General features: G+C 33.9%; 2 protein-coding genes across 4 annotated transcripts in view; one reads left to right on the plus strand and one right to left on the minus strand.

The window, feature by feature from the left end:
- Positions 1–15,566: 15,566 nt before the first annotated feature.
- On the minus strand, positions 15,567–17,958 carry LOC118189005 (2,3-bisphosphoglycerate-independent phosphoglycerate mutase-like). Its single transcript, XM_035359535.2, has one exon. The coding sequence runs from the start codon at positions 17,863–17,865 to the stop codon at positions 16,342–16,344; it is 1,524 nt and encodes a 507-aa protein (XP_035215426.2). The 5' UTR covers positions 17,866–17,958; the 3' UTR covers positions 15,567–16,341.
- A 381-nt stretch (positions 17,959–18,339) lies between these two features.
- The window catches only part of LOC118189006 (uncharacterized), a 65,490-nt gene continuing 62,939 nt past the window's right edge, over positions 18,340–20,890 (plus strand). For all 3 annotated transcript variants that reach the window (XM_035359536.2, XM_035359537.2, XM_035359538.2), the window contains exon 1: positions 18,340–18,620. The gene's annotated coding sequence lies outside the window, so the exon portion shown is untranslated. The remainder of the gene's footprint in view (positions 18,621–20,890) is intronic.

The following is a 20,890-nucleotide window of genomic DNA, read 5'->3' on the forward strand; positions in this document are numbered from 1 at the left end:
TTGAGTGCCATCTTATTAACCTTGGGGATAAGTTTTTCCCTGAGTACAATCTAGTTACCGCCGCATGATCAGAATACACTGTTATTGGCGCCCTTCCAAAATAGACTCGGAACTTTTGCACTGCTAACAGAACTGCAAGTGCTTCTCTCTCAGTCGCGGAATAATTTCTTTATGTTTGATTTAAAGTTCGCCTAAAAAATGCCACGGGCAGTTGATTTTGCGAAAGTACCGCTCCTACCGCATAATCCGAAGCATCCGCTGAAATTTCTAAATTCTCATCCTTTTCAGGACATTTCAAAACAGGGGCTTGCGTTAATGCTTGCTTTAATTTTTCGAAAGCACTATTGGCTTCTGCCGTCCACGAGAATCTTGCCCTTTTCCCTTTTTAATTTTAACAATGGTTCAGCAATAGCTGCAAAATCTTTTATAAAGGACCTATAATATGAACAAAGTCATAGAAAAGAAGAGAGCTTCTTCGCCGTATTTGGCGGCGGATACTTTTGCACAGCGATTATTTTTTATTCGTCTGTCTCGATTCCTTTCTGAGATATTTTGTAAACTAAGTATTTTAATTCAGAGGCTGCAAATTTGCACTTTTCGACATTAACTTTTAGAGCGGCCTCATTTAATAATGAAAACACCTGTCTTAAATCCTGTACATGTTGGTCCAGATTATCACTAGTAATAATGATATCGTCTAAATAGATAAATGTGGACTTTCCAAGAACAGGCCTTAGCACAATGTCCATACATCGCTGAAATGTTGCCGGTGCCCTGAAAGGCCAAACGGCATACGCAGGAATGCATAAGTGCCAGACTTGGTTATAAAAGCAGTCTTAGGCACATCTTCCGGTCTAACCCCTATTTGAAAATAACCAGTCCTTAAATCTAAAGTAGTCATATATTTGATAGAAGTTATGTTCCGTAGAATTTCTTCGATAATAGGTAACGGATATACCGGATATTTAGTCATGGAGTTTAATTTACGATAGTCAATTGCAAAACGCCACCTTTTCGGATGTGTTGCCGGATAGTCATTATTTTTCTTACATAACACAACCGGGCGAGCATAACTACTTGAGATGGGCGTTATGATCTTTTTACGTAACATATCTCGAATGTGCCACTCTATAATTTTTTCTTTATTCTTATCATATCGGTATGGTTTGTGGCGAACTGGCAGTGAATCTCCGGTGTCGATACTATGGTTAGTAACTTGAGTAAATCCGGGAATATCACTAAATAACGAAGCAAATTCACGTACCACTTGTCGAATTTTTTGTTGCTCTTCCTTCGGCAGGTGGTCGAGGTTTAACGTCGGTGGTTCTGTTTTTTTCTTTTCGAACTGGTTTCATCGTCAGCTTAAGGGAATCTAGCGTTAAATTCCAGCGTTGCTTCTGCCTCTGAAAGAAAATCTATCCCTAAAATGACATGTGCTTGCAAATTCTTTACCATAAAAAACATAATGCGGTGGCTGGGATGTTATTCATCAACATTCCAATCTTTGGAAGAGTTAAATTTTTCACCATCACTGTATTTGACTTGAAGGAAGAGGAGTTTTCTTGGCCTTCGGATTTCCGCACCCTCCCGTCAGCAGAAATCCGTTTTAATTTAAATCTTGTTTCTTCCTTTCCATGCCTTCCTTCTTTTTCCGCTGGCCTTCAGACTTTTTTCTGGCTTACTATTGAACTGTCGACGTTCGCCGTGTGTTTTTGGATACTCGGGTTTCCTTGCCCACCGATTCGCTTTGCTTCCGTAGCCGTGTTCTTGACTTTGCTGTGGTCTTGGCGCACCAAATTGGCTTCGTTGCTCATACTGGCGTCTTCTTTCAATGTTCGCCGTTCTTCTACTTTCAAACTGGATTGCTAGCTCAAATAACTTTTCCAGTGTAGTCGGATTCCTTAATTCAATAAAGTCTTGTACTTGGGGAAGTAACCTCGGCAAAATCACTTGGATTATCTCAGGATCCGGACGGTTTCCATACAAGAGTTTAAAGACGTGAATTTTTCTTAAAATAAAGCTTGAGAGATTTTCAATTCGTTTCTGGTATATGCTGAAGAGTTCCGCTTCTAGTTTGGAACGATTCCTTACGACAGGGAAGTCTTTTACTAAGGCAGTCTTGAAATTTTCGTAAGTATAGGTGGGACTTCCCGCTTGACCCAAGAGGCTTCTGCCTATACATTTAAACCAATTAAGCGTTTGGCCCCTCAAAGCGCTGGTAGCTAAGGTGACTTTCTGGAACTCATGCACTGAATACAGCATGAAGTGGTCATCCAATTTTTCCAAAAAACTGGTTACCGGTGAGTTTTCTTTGAATGTTGCTTCTGGTTTCATCGATGCGCGCATGGTCTGGACGATGTAACCAAATCCTTCCAGGGTGGCAGCTGGCATTTCTGGAATCTGAGCTGCTTCTGCGGGCAGCACAGGTTCTTCTTGAAACTCGGCCATGGTTATTCTTCTTCGTCGGGCGCCACTATCAGGTTCTGTGTTCCTCCTTACTTGCTTTGGAAACATTAACTGTCCTGACTCGGAACAGGGAGCTTACTAAAGCTATGTTCAATAAATTTGGGAAGTAGACAATACACACAGGAAGGGTATACGAAACCCTTTATTTTTCTCTCTTTACAATGATTTCCGGAACTTCGGAATAGAGATAAACCACTTGTGGTCTGAACGTAAGAATATAAAAAATATTAACTAAAAATCTAACTAAACTAACTTTGGATTAATAAACAAGTGCCTAACTCCAAGATTGGCCGTATATTAACAAAAAAGCCGTATGTAGTACAGAGAACTGCTAACACTACGATACGTTTAAAGTTATCAAGAGGATTAAACCTCTGGCCTTGAAGGCAACCAGCAAACGAGTAAAACTACTATGGCAAGCGGCCTGCTTCTAATAACGCCTTCCTCTCTCTTGCTTGGCAAAAAGCCACAACTTAAGTACTTGGCGTTAGCAAGACAAATTTGCATAAATAAGTTAAAGCTTTTAATTCTGGCCGGAAGTAGAAAATAAGAAGTGATAGTAAAGATTTAAAATAAAATAAACGTTAGTAAAACTTAGGATCCTTACAAACTATCAGTTTTTATTTATTATGAAACATTTTATTCTCCTTTCCTGCAATTTTAACTGCAGTCGTGATAACCGTCAATGGACTAAATCGCGAATGTGTTTCGGTAAATCTTCAATTGTTGTAGCTGCTTTTATACTATCAGTCATGGTACAGATGTAAAACATTTTTGCTTCAGAAACAGCAGTCAACCTAGCAGGCCATACATCAGTTGCCACCAGAAGAATTTTATCTCATAAATTTCAAGTTATAAAATATTGAATATAATAAAAATAACCTTAAGAACTCTCTTCTCCAAAGGTAGATGCGATATTTATCATTTAAATGTTACAATATTAACTTTACAACTACAACATTTTTATTGACATTTATGAAATGGCGGGCGGCACGTGGCAAAATGGCGGGTCTCGAATGGCACGTGGGCCCCGAAGCAAAATTATTTCTGCCACGAATATATGTTTCGGCCTACTGCTCCTCCAGGAGAGGAGGAGCAATAGGCCGAAACTCCTCCTGCTGCTGTGCTGCTCCAGGAGCAGCACAGCAGCAGGAGGAGGAACAGCAGGAAGAGAAGCAGCAAGAGGAGACGCAGTAGGACGAAACATATTTTCGTGGGTTGAAATAATTGTGCTTGCAATGCTCAACAAAAACTTTATGATGCAAAAAAGGTTTACTGGCAATCGGTCATTAAACGGCTTATTTATTTAATTCAATATTTAGCCGGGCAATGCCTTGCATCTAGAGGTTCTTCGAAAGAGTTGTATCATAATGATAATGGAAATGTTTTGAAGTTGGTTGAAACCATAGCAAAATTTGATCCAATAATTGCTGAACATCTCCACAAAATTCAAACATTTCAAAAGAAGAACATTGCTCATTACTTAGGGGATTAAAATTATAAGCATCATTTCAGAAGGAATTAAAAAGCATTTATTACATATTGTTACGAATTTGGTATTTAAAAAGCTAATGTTAGTTCAATTACAAATTAAATGGTTTTATTTCTCGCGCAGTGCAGCGCGTGACGAATATTAAAAGAAAGCTAAGCCGGAAAATTGAAAATACAAGAATGCGTGCATTAAATAAATAAATATCTCTTTTTGATTTCGAGAAAGTACTGGAAAATTCTAGCGCGTGATTTTAAAATCTTATAAAAGGAGGAAAACGTCTCAGTTTGGAGTAGTTGCTTAGTTTGTTGTTGTTTAGAAAACTGCCGTTGTTGATTAGATAACTACTGTGAGATATTGTGATACTGCATGATAATTTGAGAAAATTTAAGCATTTCTGTTGTGATAATAATAAATTTTTGTTCATTTTTCATCGGATTTGTGCATTCATTTCATAACGAACCCGTACGCACGCAACAATTTTTGGTGTCAGGAGTGGGGTTTTGAATGCCAATCACAAGAGCGATGGAAGAACAGTTAAAACAATTCATGGTAGCCTTTGCTACATTTAAAGAAGAAATGAAAGACTCTGTTAAAGAAGAAATTAGGTCCGTTAAAGAAGAAATGAAGTTGGGCCAGGAATCCGTTAAAGGAGAAATGAAGTTGGGCCAGGAATCCGTTAAAGGAGAAATGAAATTGGGCCAGGAATCCGTTAAGGAAGAGATGAAATCTCTTAAAAATGAGATGAAAGCAGGTCAGGACGAAATGAAAAGAGAAATTACCTGCGTAATAGAAAATAAATTTGAGGCTATGGAAGGCAGAATAGACGCGGTTGAAACTAAAGTTGGACAAATAGAAGAAAGAGTTTTTTCGGTAAAAGAACAAGCAGAAGAAAGAATTTCTTCTGTAAAAGAACATATAGAAGAGAGAGTTTCTGCCGTCGAACAACAAATTGATGATAGGGTTTCTGCTGCCGTCGCCAAAGAAGTTGACAGCCTAAAGAAGTGCATAGCGACGGTAGGAAACAATTCTGAAGGTTTCAAATTTTTATCGATGCCTGCTCGTTCCGTTCTGAAACTATCTACATATGATGGGAAGACCTCCTGGCAGGTGTATAGGACACAATTTTCTATCGTTGCGGATGCGAATGGATGGGATTCCCAAGCTAAGGCCTGTCATCTCGCCGCTTCTCTGAGAGCAGACGCAGCGGATATCCTGCAGACACTTCCAGAAAACCAAAGACTTGACTTCGAAGCTCTATCCGGCGCATTGGAGCTGCGCTTTGGCGAGAAATGTTTAAAGGACTACAGCAGGCTTCAATTAAAATCCCGTCAACAGAAGCCCACCGAATCACTCCAGGAACTCGCCACGGATATTGAAAGGCTGTCCCACCTCGCATTTACGGAGTGCCCGAGAGAAACGAGGGAAATTCTGTCGCTGCAATATTTCATCGATGTCATCCGGGACCCTGAAATACAGAAAGCACTGCGAATGGCAGATGTAAAGGATGTAAAATGCGCTCTGTTGTACGCCATGAAATTGGAGGCAGCCCAGCAAGCAACTCTTAGGGATCGCTACCCAGTCAGAGCTGTGCGAGTCCACGACCCAGGGGACCAATTGATGGCTCGTTTAGATGATTTATCCAGACAAGTCGATGCTTTGATACGGAGTAGCAGTGAGAACAAAGTGGCTGTAAGATGTTGGAGATGTGGTTCTGAAGGTCACCTACGACGGCATTGCAGAACACCCTAGGGCACGGATAATGAAACGGATGAGTTGACAAGACCAGTGAATGCTTTAAGACGAATAGTGGTGAAACAAAGCCGACCCTAAAATGCTGGAATTGCGGTGTTGAAGGCCACCTACGAAGGAACTGCAGAACTCCCCAGAGCACGGAAAATAAGGCATACGATTTAAACAGACAATTAAATGCCACGGGAAGGAAAAGGACTGACAAGAAACCAAAGTGCTGGAACTGTGGAGCTGAAGGCCACGTACGAAAGAATTGCAGAACACCCCAGGGTACGAAAATTGAGACAATTTCTGAGCAACGACGCAGGAAACAAATTAATGACCATATCAAGGAACGGAGGTTGCCAAACCCTGTTTTAAAGCGCTTAAGATCTCTATAGTGAGTGGCAACAATAACGGACTGTCCATCAATGGGAATATCGATGGAGTTCCTTGCAATATGATCATTGACACAGGAGCTAATGTTACCATCATTAGGAAAGATTTAGCTGAACAGTTTAAAGATAAACTTATTTGGACGCCATCCTGTGTTACCCTTCAGACTGCGTCTGGTGACAAGATCGACATAACTGGGAAGTTAAACGTAAACATCACGTTTGGAAGTGCCGCCTACCATCACACGGCATATGTGGCGGATATTACAAATCCATGCATACTCGGATTGGACTTTTTAAGGAAATACAATTTTTCCTTAGATTTCAAAAACAATAAGCTGCTTTCAGCATCTGATGGCATGACTATCCATCCTCAAAAGGGATCCTCGCCTGGAAATGTCGACGCCTTGTCCGAAAGATCGAGCTCGGGAAGCTGCCGAAATCATACCAGGGTCGAAAAGAAACTCAAAACTACCAGCTATTCTCCATCTCAGAAGCTCTTCGGTCGAGACCCTCGTCCGCCTTGTGACCGCCTGTTTGCTCGCCGTACGGATGCGCCTTCATCGCCTGAGGAACACATCCAAAATGTCCAGGCCCGGTTTGAGGGGATGCACCGTTCTGCACGAAAGCGAGTCAACTTGGCGACGGAGAAAGTGAAGACCAGATACGACACGCGAGCTACTAGACATAGATCCAACAAAGGAAACAAGGTGTGGTTGTGGAACCCGATTCAACGAAAAGGACTGAGTCCTAAATTACAGTCACCTTCGGATGATCCGTATACAGTGCTGAACAGACTAAATGATGTCATGGTTCGGATTCGTAAGTCTTCGAACTCTAAACCTAAAGTCGTTCATTACGACAGGTTAGCTCATTACTATGGCCATAGTACATAATGTAAATAATTGTAAATAGTATAAGACCATGGTCCATTTTGTTTTTAAATGTGTATTTGATTTGTATTTGATAGCATTTGATTTGTTTTATGTATTGCATTTATTGTTCATGTTGTTCATTATTGTAATGTAATGCTTATTAATGCATTTATGCCACAGTTGTAAGTTTAGCTTCCTGTCCAGGGATTGTACTGCCCGGGACGTGCAGTCCTTGGGAAGGGGGCAGTGTTACGAATTTGGTATTTAAAAAGCTAATGTTAGTTCAATTACAAATTAAATGGTTTTATTTCTCGCGGAGTGCAGCGCGTGACGAATATTAAAAGAAAGCTAAGCCGGAAAATTGAAAATACAAGAGCGCGTGCATTAAATAAATAAATATCTCTTTTTGATTTCGAGAAAGTACTGGAAAATTCTAGCGCGTGATTTTAAAATCTTATAAAAGGAGGAAAACATCTCAGTTTGGAGTAGTTGCTTAGTTTGTTGTTGTTTAGAAAACTGCCGTTGTTGATTATAGCGAATTCGCGGATTAGCGTTCTTTAGCTGTTTTGAATTACGTTCTATTGTACATTTAAGTAGTTAAAAGATAACTACTGTGAGATATTGTGATACTGCATGATAATTTGAGAAAATTTAAGCATTTCTGTTGTGATAATAATAAATTTTTGTTCATTTTTCATCGGATTTGTGCATTCATTTCATAACGAACCCGTACGCACGCAACAATATGATAAAATCGTGAAAATATTACTTACTGATTCTGGATACTACACCTGATGTCAGTCATACCGAACAGTTGACTGTTGTAATTCGATTTGTTTATAAGAATGAGGAAACCAATAAATGCCAAACTGAAGAACTTTTTTTAGGATTTCAATCTGTCGACGTCAAGCAGAATTCATAAATGGACATTTAAAATCGTTAGAACTACATTTATCAGATTTAGGAGACCAATCTTATGATAAAGGTGCTAATATGAGAGGAAAGCACAAGGGATTGCAACAAAAAATTATTGAAAATAATTCGAGGGCCTTCTTTATCCCCTGCTCTGCCATTCTCTAAATTTAGTTGTAAATGATGCATCTAAAATTTCCTTCGAAACAGTTAATTTCTTTGGAGTAGTGCAGGAGCTTTAGAACTACTTTTCTTCATCCGTTAAACGTTGGTCTATTTTGCTACAGTATGTTGAAAATATTACTTTAAAGCCACTCTCCAACACCAGATGTGAAAGTAGAATTCTGGCTTTAAGACCCAACGGTCGAATAAAACGATTTAAAGGGAAATTTGAGAGCGTTAATAAATATTCAAGAAAATCAAACAAGAGACATGGAAACAAGAACTCAAACAAAAAAGTTGATGCATACGGTTTCGTCATTTAAAAATTCATTTGTTCCAGGTATATTTGTAGGTATATTTGCTGATGATTATTCGCAGGTATATTTGCTGATGATTTGGGGGTGGACACTGATTTTCCACAAAGTCGAAACAGGTTTTAAAAGAAACTATTTCAAGATGAACAAACCAATCAACAATCTGAGACAAATATTTATGGTTGAATTTTACAATATAATATTAGACACTACTATTTTCTTAATTACTGAAATATTCAGTCAATTAAAAGAACATTACAATTACTTCAAGGTAGTACTCTATATACCTAATTTAAAAAACTGGAGTGACAAAATTTTAAAACTTTGTAAAGGATTAGAACAAAAATTAATGGATACTAAAAATGTTAATGGAAAGGATATTGATGGATTAAATTTGTTCGAAGAAATAAAATCTTTGTGATGTTTTACCAAAGAGGATATATCACCTTATAAGGTATTTTACCCACTTTCTTAGCATGCCTTCGCCCACCAGCAGCCGAACGGTAAAGACGCTGAACACTGGTAGTTCGGTACAAGGTTTGAATCCCATGAACGGGCTGGCTGCATGGGCGTTTTCGTAGTTTTCCCCATGTGTAACGTGTATACAAGCCAGTTTCTCTCCCTCCCTTTAGGCAAACAGCCCGTTTTAAATAATAATTAAATATCCTAGCATGGCTTCGTGGTCAGCACACTGAGCCGGTATTTCAGAGGTCCGTGGTTTGATTCCCGGCGAAGGCGTTGTTAATTTTTCATCTTGCCCGCTTCCAAAAATATCCTGTTGTCTCTACAACCTATTGATGTTTTAAATTATATCAATGAAAAACATTTTACCGATACATTTCCAAATATTGCAATAGCTTTACGGATTTCTTTAACCCTGTCAGTTTCGGTGGCTATTGGAGAGTGAAGTTTTTCAAAACTTAAAATTATAAAAAACTACATCCGATCTACCATGGCGCAGGAGAGATTATTGGACTTGTCAATTCTATCCATAGAGAGTGAAATTTTCGATAAATTAAATATAAAGAAATTGATACGTGCATTTGTAGCTGCTAAAGCTAAAGGAATCAATATTTGAATATATTTTTCTAATTTTTAAGTTTTACTAAAAAAATGCTTTATCAGTGTTTTGTTTTTAAAATTTATGAAATAATAAAAAACAATAAGACAAATATGTGTTTTAATATTAAAATTTTAGAGCTTTTCAGTTTGAAAGTCAAATTTTGAATATTATAAAAGAGTATTTCACATACAGTCAAAAGTCGTTAATCCGGACTTCGGTGATTCCGGATTATCGATTTTTCCGGATTATAGATCATCAGTTTAAATCTGGTAAGATGGCATGCAGAAATTATAAAATTGAAAATATGAAATCGTAATTTATGAAATAAAGAACAATTATGATCAAAAGGGTATCAAAATTTACAAAAAAAAGCTTAACATTTATTTGTTTACTTTATTAAGCATTTCTTTCAATGTAAGTTGTTTAAGTTGCTTCGTTTTTTACCTGATAATACATTCTCTTTAATTCTATAAACAGACATAATTTCTTGTTCAGTTACAAAGTTCCGCTGTTCAAGTCCTATAATTGCTGTGTCTACCGACTAATTTGTCAATCGAAATATTTTCGTTTTCAATAACCTCTGTCACTTTCTTCGCTATCGGAGCGAATTATAATGACGAGGAATTTGATTTAAATCATATCAAAGATGGAGTACATCGAGATGAAATACTACATTTAGTAAGGAATTATAAGCCAAATAAAATAAAAACATCTGCCCTGAAGATAAGGATAGTGCTGACAGATCAACTTCCAATTCATTGCGCCCGCCGCGTTAAAGATAAACAAAGTTTAGATAAACAAAGGATATACCTTTATCCATTTTTTGCAGCAATTCCACTTTTTGTTTAATGAACTTCGAAATATACTTTCGCTTTGTAAATCATTTACATATTAGTAAATGTATATCAGAAATTCTATTTGACATAATCGAAAGTTCAAGCTTACTTTTATAAAATTGCTCTAACAGTTTGCAAAAAATAATAAGCCGGATCCAATTCGAAGATTAAGGAACAACGCAATCTGCAACATTAACTGAAATAGATAATTAAATAATTTTAGCTTACCTTATACCGTCCGTTATACGTTAAACGCACACTCGTAGACGTATTTTGCGCATGCGCACAAGCTTATTCGCAGCCGTAAAGGTCTTACGTGCATGCGTCAAAACGACGCATGCGCAGAAAGTTTGTAGCTTTGAGGTCCGGATTATAGATCATTCCGGATTACGGGTGTCTGAATTAACGACTTTTGACTGTATAATTTGCAGCACTTTATCTGAGTGCAACAGAACCCCATACAGGGGCACCAAATTTCAATTTGAACAAGGGTGCCTAATACCCACGCAGCGGCCCTGTGCAAGGACAAAAGCCGAAGCAATTATTTGTAATGTTTTTTCACCACATTCGTTTTCACAACTACAGAAAGAATTAGATTTTTAAATGCACATTTATGTCCATATATTATGATGCTTCCAACAACAAAGATTAAAAATTATTTCCCACAATTGTTAGACTTTTTGATCCAGAAACAGCAATTAAAATTAGAATATTAGATTTTGTTTCATTGCCCAGTGAAACTTTATTTTTTGCCCAATTGCAGTTTGTGAACAGTTACAGCTTTGTAACAGTGTCCATTAATCTATACTAAGGCCAGATGTGGTGGTCTCTTTATTATGGAGGCACCTAATAGGTGGGCCACCATTGCTTCCTATGAAGGGATGAACAATTATAATCATACCTTCTCTGGGATTCGAACCAAAGCCTTTTGGTAATGCAGTCAGGCTTCCCTAACCACTATACCATCTTGGCGGTTGATGGGTGAAACTTCATAAATAATTTTTGATTCAATAAGTACCATTTTGAAAAAGAATAATTTGAACAATAAAAATTATTGCCTATTGTGAAGCAATAATTTTATTGATGACACTAACGCAAATTTTGGTGGAAAAGCTAGAAGTGGCATGAATAACGTTTTTACGAAACTTAACGAACATTTGAACTAAAACATTATTCGAGTAAATTGTGCAGTGCACATTCTACACAATACTATTCAAACAGCATCTGACTTACTTCCAGTGGATGTTGAAAATATTATTTCAAAAATTTTATTCGTATTTTTATATATATACTGTGCGTGTCGAAAGTTTGAAGCATTTTTGTGAAAGTGCAGAAATCAAATATAAAAGAATTATTGATTATAGCAAAACACGATGACTAGCTCTTTTACCAGCTGTAGAAAATATTTTTAAAATAAATGAACCATTAAAATCATACTTTTTATCACAAGATAAATGTCCAAGAATATTGCAGCTGTTTTTTGAAAATGACACATCACAAATTTATCTACAGTTCATCCACAACCAAGCTACATTATTTCACAATGCTGTGAAAATTACTGAAGGGGACAAAATTTCAAGTACGGAAGTATCAAATGAAATCAATAATTTAAAAAAACAAAATTGCGAAAAAGAATTGATAACAATTACGTTCCTTTAGTTATTTGAAAGGACATCACTAGGTTGGAAGAACAAGGTGCCATAATAAAGGACCTGATTTTCTGAAAGAAGTCATAAATTTTTGTAATAACTGCTTGGAATATCTTGAAGAATGAACAGTTCAGTTCGAGGATATTAAAAACTTTCATTGGATAACATTAAAAAATGAGATATGGGAATAAGTGGAAAAATCTTTTTAATATATTAGTAACCATTTTACGAAAAATAATATTTTCCAAAATGATTTTTTTTATGAGGTGTCATTGGCAAAAAGATAAGTTACTGATGAAAAAATTAAATGTTGGTTGTCTGCAAATGTGGAAACAGACAAAAAAATGGACGGAGTTGTTCCTTCATTTTAAACAGAATAATATTCCTTATGAAAATATTTTGGAAATTGTAGATTTTTTGGTGTATTGAGAATATGGCAAAGCACACTAAGGCTATCTGCCTAAAGGGAGGGATGCCTCTGTGGAGGACTTTCTAAGGGAAACTGGCAATTATACACGTTACACATGGAGAAAACCACAAAAACGCCCATGCAGCCAATCCATTCGCGGGATTTGAACCTCAGATCGAACTATTAGTGTTCAGCTGTTTTACCGCTCGGCCGCTGGTGGGCCCGGAAATTGTAGAACACACATTCTCCCTTCCAGGGACAAATGCAGCAACAGAGCCTGTTTTTTCTAGTATTGATACAATACGGACAATTGAAAAAAATGCAGTTGAACATTAAAACTCTAAAATCCGTATTAAGCTTAAAATATAATTTGACCAATTCATGCGAGAAATTTCATATTTTAATAAATGATCCGAATCTATTGCAAAGTATTCACTCAGATAAAAAATATAATCGTGAAAGAAAATCATATTTTTTAAATAAAATATTAAATTTATTAAAAAAACACAATATTCAAATTACTGTTTTTTACAAATATTTTTATAGTCATCAATAGTTAATAATAAATATATTTTTGTATATTTATAGACAAGTATATGAATATATATAATAAAAGATATTTTTTGAACTATTGATCTGCTTTCATAACTAAATTATAATTTTCATTTCATTCCATTTGTTCCGCTTTGTCTCAACTGTAGTCACTTTCTATTAAGCCATTTTTGAATGGTTAAACTATATTTACAAAATAAAGATAATTTTTTCTCTGTTCACATATATGTATGCAAGATAAAAAATATGTAAATAAAAATTTTCACTATAAATCAGCCTTAACTCTTATTTTAATTTGGTTCCTTAATTCTCCATTTTTTAATTTAATGTCTCTTAAATCTGTTTCAATTTGGCTATTTCTCCTTTCTGAAATAAAAAAAATAATTGCTGCTTATAACAAATATCTTAAAACTGTGCCATTTTAAAATTAATCCCATGTCATTTGATCCTCAGATAATGCTAATGATGAAGATAATTTTGCAAACTGAAACTCAAACCAACTAATTGAAAAATTTTGGAACCATAACACAAATTCTTTTGAACTAAGATTTCATCTTATGTATGTTGCATTTGCTTTTCCGCTCTTCTATTGCCAACTTGCTGCTACTTCTCTTAAAAACATCCTTCAAGACTAGGTGTTTACGACACCACTTTATCAGTGTATAAGGTATTTCACCCACCTTTTTAACATGCCTTCGTGGTGTAATGGTCAGCACGCTCGGTGCATATTCGAGAAGTCCGTGGTTCGAGTCCCCGCGAGGGTATTGCTCAATTTTTACGTCTCCAGCTTTGAAATAACCTAATGATTCTACAAGTGTTTACTTTTAAAACTGTTCATTCATAAGAATATTAAATTCAGTCATAATTCGCATGCAAGTTTCTTCTTTATGCATCAACATTTAAAATCATTACATAAACACACGTATACAATTATTTTATCATTAATGTTTTTTAACGAGATATTAACAACATTTTATTTTATTAATTTATCCATTATTGTACATATTGCTAAACAGTTAAAAAATGTTAATCAATAAAATATGTACTCTGCTCTTAGTGCATTCTGGTTTATATGAACAAAAATTATTCACCTATATTATCAACATTAACAAGTACTCTTCATTACACGGATTACTAGACATTTACAAAAGACATATTATGAATAATAAAACACAAATATTAGTGCTCCTGCACTACCAAAAATCTCAAAACCCAGGATTTAAAACTTCTCACGTAAATAGCACATAATTTGCATAGGTGCAGGAATACACCAGTGATTGAATACTGAGCCAAAATGGATGTATGAAATCAATATCTTGAAACCGAAAATGTAAGAACTTTGGTTTGCACACATATTATTTACATGGATGTTATATAACTTGATATGAAGTAATTATTTCTATGAATTTTTAATTATCATATATTCTGCTATAAAAAAGTACTTTCTAAGATTTTGAGAACTTAGGTTTTCTTTAACTCAATCTTTTGTATTTAATTTTTAATCCTCAAAATCTAAAAAAAATCACTTTATATGTTTCTTAGTTCATGTCATAACAAAGAACCAAGTGAAAGCGATTTCAGGATGCATCTCACAAATTTAATAAAAAATATTCAACCGAGATCAGTAACTCATTTCAGACTTATTAATAAAGTCCATCTTAATTCAGTAAAGCCAGTTAAAAAAAAACTGAAATACCTTTTCTTATAGCAATATGAAATTGTCACTAATATATAACACAAACTGGTTCAGTATGCCTTTTCTAAAAAATAAAGTTAAACAGTAAAATACAGTAATGAAATAATATTTCATTTAATTTGTCATGAACTACAACTGTCAATCATATCATACAAATATATGTTTCCTTTATTTAAATTACTATCATGCTAAACCACAAGAGCTAACAGAATTACTCGTCTTGTCTTCACGTTCATTTACGGAATTTTATGAAAATTAAACTTTATAATTTCGACTTCACATTATACGAGATATTCTACATAAATTACGATAAACTACACTGCAATGAGTAAAATCAGAATAAATTGATTATTTAAATATAAAGATTTAATTGATACATCTTTTAATATATTATGTTTAACATTGAAACACATAATTATTTTAACATATAATAAACTTTTCTTATAACGTATCATGTTTAACTGCCCTTTTGCACATTGATACTCGATTGCAGTTCTATTTACATCCTGCAAGTAAACCTTTAAAATATTTCAGTACGGAATTAGAGGAGAAACACGCCACTATAAAAGAAAATCTCTTCTGCAGGAAAATGGAAATAAATATTCAGACTTTTTTTTTTTTTTTTTGGTCTCCAAAGAGGGACTTGTGCAAGAACATCCTCAGCACTGCTAGTTAAAATTGCACACCAAAATACAGTTACTGCTTTGCCTAATTTTAAATTTCAAAACAGATTGCACATATTTAATGCTTTAAAAAATTTAGGCTTTCCAAAATTCTATACTATATTATGGGTAATCATTAGTTCTGATATCTAATATCTTTAAAGCTATCAACAAATTAAATGTAAATTTCTCAATTTCTTCAAGCAAAGGCATTGCATCTCAAATTATGATAAATGTTGTATCTTAATAAATGGTAATAACAACATCGAATTCGAGTAACGTCACTTGTAAATTACAAACATTTAATAAAAAAATTACCAAGTCTTCCAAATAACTGAAAATAATTTTCTCAAAGTACAATTCAAATTTTTTATTGTTTAACAACTAAAAATAAATCACAGACAATATTTTAATTCTGTTTTTCTGACATATATTTGACATCTTTTCTGTACCATAGAAGATATGGAAATGTGTATCTTCCACTGATATCAAGTCCACACGTTAACACTCTGCTACATTTTTCAACAACACATTTTTAAATAACATTTACTTGAAATTTATCCATTTATTACTAAATACTCTCTATAACTAACAGTATAAATTTTCCAAAACACAAATTTTTATATACAATTGAACACACTCCATACAAGACAAATGTACTTCAAAATTAAGGATTTATTCATAGAAATTTTTATAGGAAATTTAACAACTGAAAACATCTATGAATGATGATGTAACATTTATATGGTATATAAATACTGATGGATTTAATTTTTGGTTCATAGCATAAAACACTTAAAAGTTTCAAACTTGGTTATAAACTCTCCAAAACAGTTAAAATTTAAAAGAATTAACAGCTAATATGGTAGGATATATAAACATCTTAAGAATTCTTCAAAAAATGCCTTTTAACACATTCAGCATTTGTAACTTATGTAAACAAAGTAGTCCAACATTCTTTACTAAATAATGTCATGAGAGAGATTCAGTAAAACAAAGCAAAAAAAAAAATTTGCAAAGCATTAACTTAACTTTTAGAACATGCTTGAATTTTTCATATAGCAAGACATAGAAAATGACAGCCTTCACCGGTAACTAAGTCAGTACAAACACTAATTACAGAGGTAACACTAAGCAAGAAGACATTGTCCAGTCATCTCTGGTGGCTGATCAAGGCCCATCAATCCTAAAACAGTAGGAGCTACATCACAAAGGGCAGCATTATGCTTAATATCTCGGAACTTTCTTGATCCTGACATGCAAAATGGGACTCTGTTTGTGGTATGTGCAGTATGTGGGCCACCACTGTCTCCAATCATTTTTTCAGCATTTCCATGATCTGCAGTAACAAGTAAAGTATAATCATGCTTTTTACAAGCTTCAACAAGCATACCAATGGCCTTATCAGTGGTTTCAACACCAATAATAGCTGCTTCGTATTTACCCGTGTGACCAACCATATCAGGAGGAGCAAAATTACACATTACAAATGGATACTTCTTTCCTTCTATTGTTTTTACCATTTCTTGTGCAACTTCAAGACAGCTCATTTCAGGTTTTAGATCATATGTTGCAACTTTTGGTGATGGGACCATCAACCTATCTTCTTTATCAAATGCTTTTTCCTGGCCCCCATTGAAAAAAAAAGTAACATGAGCATATTTTTCAGTTTCTGCACAATGAAATTGAGGAAGACCTTTCTTAGATATCCACTCTGATAACACATTTACAGGGACAGTTGGAGGATACAGCATAGTAAATGGAAATTCCTTTTTATACTGAGTCATAGTGCATATCTTTAGGTTCTGAGGAACTTTACTCGTTTCAAAGTGTAGCTTAATGCCAAAAGCTTCAGTAATTTGACGAACTCTGTCTGCTCTGAAATTAATAAAAACTAATGTATCATTATCTTGAATAAGTCCTTTATCATCTAGAATTATAGGTTTCAAAAATTCGTCAGTCTGAGGATCACTTGGGTCGTTATATCGTTTCTGTATCAAAGCAACAGCATTAGCAGGTGATGATTTCTCCCCAATTCCTTGAACCAAACCTTCATACGCAATTTTAATTCTTTCATGTCTATTATCGCGATCCATAGCATAATAGCGACCCATTATCGTAGATAAACTTCCATACTGAAGCTCTTTCAGTTTATCCAAAACTTTTTGCACATACAAGACCCCACTCGTAGGGCTAGTGTCTCGACCATCAGCAAAGAAATGAATGAAAGTATTTGGAACGCCCTGTTTTTTAGAAGCTTCTAATAAAGCAAAAAGATGATCAATATGTCCATGAACTCCACCATCACTGATCAAACCTAACAAATGAAGCCTTCCGGTTCCAGATTTAGCGTTTTCACTACATGCTACAAAGTTTGGATTATCACCTATTTTTTTATTTTCAACATCCATATTGATTCGAACTATATCTTGATACATCACACGACCACAGCCAATATTCATATGCCCTACTTCGCTGTTTCCCATCAAACCTGCCGGTAATCCAACTGAAAGTCCAGAAGCATCCAAAGTGACATACAGACCAGGAGATTTTGCCAATTCATCCATAACTGGAGTTTTAGCATTGGCGATAGCATTGCCTTCCTTCACTTCTGATATTCCCCAACCATCAATTACAACCAAGCAGACACTCATTATTAATTTTCAAAAAAAAAAGTACCGCTTTCCAATGAAACTGACAATTGACTAGTCCTTGAGTAACCTTGCTCAGATTAAAAGTCAGAACGTTCCAACCGTAGCCAATCAGAGAAAGGAAAATATTATAATGAACAGTTGCCAATATGAATAGAAAGATTCAATAAAAGAAATAGTTGCATCTAAGCGTATATTTATATGTAATACGTAGTAAAGTGATCCGAATGTTGAAAACACAATAATTACTTACATTTATTTAACAGTAAATTTAATTTATAAATTTAAAATGTAATTAAATAAATTATTGTAGAGGTGTATAAAATTTCTGAAATTCATATAGAGACATTTATTTTAATACCTATATTATAATCATAATATAGGAATATCAATAATTGTTTTATGATATTTTTTTTCTTTCAACTATAGGATAATGTGCGTTTATTAAAAAGATCTATAATTTTAATCTGGCAACTCAGAATTAATGGCTTAACAATTTCTCATCGAGGGTGCACGGTCGCATAAGAGTATTAAGCTAAAATAATTTAAAACGTGTAAAGAATCAGTGCATTAATTTTCATCGATTTCATATTTGTTATTTTTTTATTTAACTTTCATATTTCATGAGTATTTGTAGTAATTGGTATATTTTTTATCCTGCAACTATATCCGGTTGTAGCTAAAGCAATAAGCAACGTGCATTTATGCTCTTCATGTGCTTGTTAACTGGGGCGGATGTCGACATTAATGATTTTGACGTAAGTTTTACTTTTTCTTTTTTTAGAGTTATAGTTTTTTTTATTTATTTTTATTGTGTGAAAGCATATACATACATATTTCGTTACTGATAGCTTATTTTTGAGTTTCCTTTAACCTTGCCTGTAAATCTAAAATAGTACTTAATTCATAAAAAAAAATAATAAAAAAATACTTTTTCACTAATAAATATCGTAGATGTTAGAATATGCATGCTTTTATGTTTTTTGCATTTTGAAAATATTTCTTATTGTAGGCACAATGGAATGCAGTTCAAAATGTACTGTCGCGGACTTTGATCACAGTCGAAATTAACTTGTCAGAATTATTTTATGAGTGATTTAATGATAAAATAGTTTATTATGTAATGGTTGAAGTTTAACATGTTACGATTGTGAATGATAATATTCATTTAATCGGTGAATGTTTTAGGTATTACGTAATATTGAACTTAAGAATCCAATTTTGCTGTAAGCATTGTACAGATATTGTGTTGCACATTTTGAAATTATTATATAATATAATTTAGTTGCGTGTACTTTTTTTGTCACTGGAAACTTCATTTTTATAACAGTTATTCTTTCATGGTTTTTTTTATTTTGGTGTGTATTGCTATAAGCAACGTTAAAATGGGCGATGCACCCATTGTACATTAATTGAAAGTTTTGGTAATGCTGTAAATCGCTGTAATGGAGAAGTTGACTGTACAATATAAATATGGGTTTGACTTGATGCAAGAAATAGCAAGGAAAAATTTGATAAGTTGTTTCAGTTATAAGCATACTTTTCATCTATTGGTTAAAGTGTTATACTGAGAAAAATTCCAGAAGATTATATTGATTTGAATGATTATCATTAAAAATTATTACCATTATTTTATAATATTCTAAAATACTGCAGTATTGCCTATCTAAAATGTAATCAAGGTATTAATTTTATATATACTTTGATGATAAGACTTGTTTCATTTTAATAATAAATTTTTACACCGTTTTACATGCCAGTTTTTGATTTTTCCCTGAAGCTGCAATGGATTTTTAAGTAAATTGCATGTTAAATGAATCTTTGGTAAAATCCTAGTATACGGTGCAGCGTTGGCACGATTTTGAAAATTATCGCCAACACAAAAAATGATTCAAAGAACGTCTATATACTATATACTATGTATGTATATACGTAATATATACTATATATAACTATATATATTCTTTGAATGACCCGTTTACTACTCACCGTATATGTCCCGTTTTTACTGCTCATCATAAAGTAGCCAAATCCCATGTGCACCGGTACTAGGATTAAACCTAATTTTTAATCAGAATGTAAATATGAAGTGTCAAAATTTGTAGCCCATTAATTGATAAAAATGTTTGTATAATTTTCAGAGTTGTATGATCTTAAATCCATTTAGTGCGAATACAAGTTATTACTACTTGCGTAATTGCTGCAAAGTTAGTTAATAATAATTTATTTCCTAAACAGTATTGATTAATTGATTATATTATCTCCTAAGTTTAATTAAAGTAGAATTATTTTAAAAGTGTGAATCCATATTGGTAAGTTATATTTTGAAAGATGTTTTGAAGTAATTTGAAAGTAAAATGTTAATAATGTTTTAACGGGGACTGGAGTTAAATTATCATGAAGAATAAAATTTCTATCGTAAAAGGAAAAATTAAAACATGTAATCATTGTCATTGATCGGAAATTAGTTGACTTTTCAAGGGGAACAAACCAACTCCCGTTCAATCAACAATAATTGATAAAACTACGTAAATACGAAAGTGTTTCATCTTTACTCGAGTTATAAGTAAAAGCCAAACCGGCAGTTCTAGTCAGGCTAAATATTTCCGCGAATAGAAGGAATTATAAACCAATGCTGATACTCAAAGAACTTATTCTTATGAAGCATTTTAGTCAATTCAGTTTGGAGTAAAAATCAATTACTGTAGAGAAATCCTATTTAACTCGAGTAACCGTCTCCCTAACACTTTCATGTTTATGCATTTGAGTACTATATTATTTGTAGAAATTAAACATTGGAAATTGTCATTATGAAATCGAATTCAAAGTAAAGTTGAAATAAACATAGAAGATTACAAAATAAGATAAATAATGCAAACTTTGTAAAAACAAATCAAAGACAATATAAAAATAATATAGAAAATAATATGAATAAGATCAGTGAATGTACATGAAGATATAAAGGCCAGAAAAGGTATTAAGTAACTTACATTCTTTCTAGTGGGGGAGTTGGCAAAGTGTTCTCTTC

Source organism: Stegodyphus dumicola, chromosome 6 (genome assembly GCF_044657685.1).
Source record: "Stegodyphus dumicola isolate Sdum_Otavi_A_Nest chromosome 6, ASM4465768v1".
NCBI classification, from domain to species: Eukaryota; Metazoa; Arthropoda; class Arachnida; order Araneae; family Eresidae; genus Stegodyphus; species Stegodyphus dumicola.

What these genes read in the sequence shown, in the direction of transcription:
- LOC118189005 (XM_035359535.2), bottom strand. Translation starts at nt 17,865, where the DNA reads ATGAGTGTCTGCTTGGTTGTAATTGATGGTTGGGGAATATCAGAAGTG.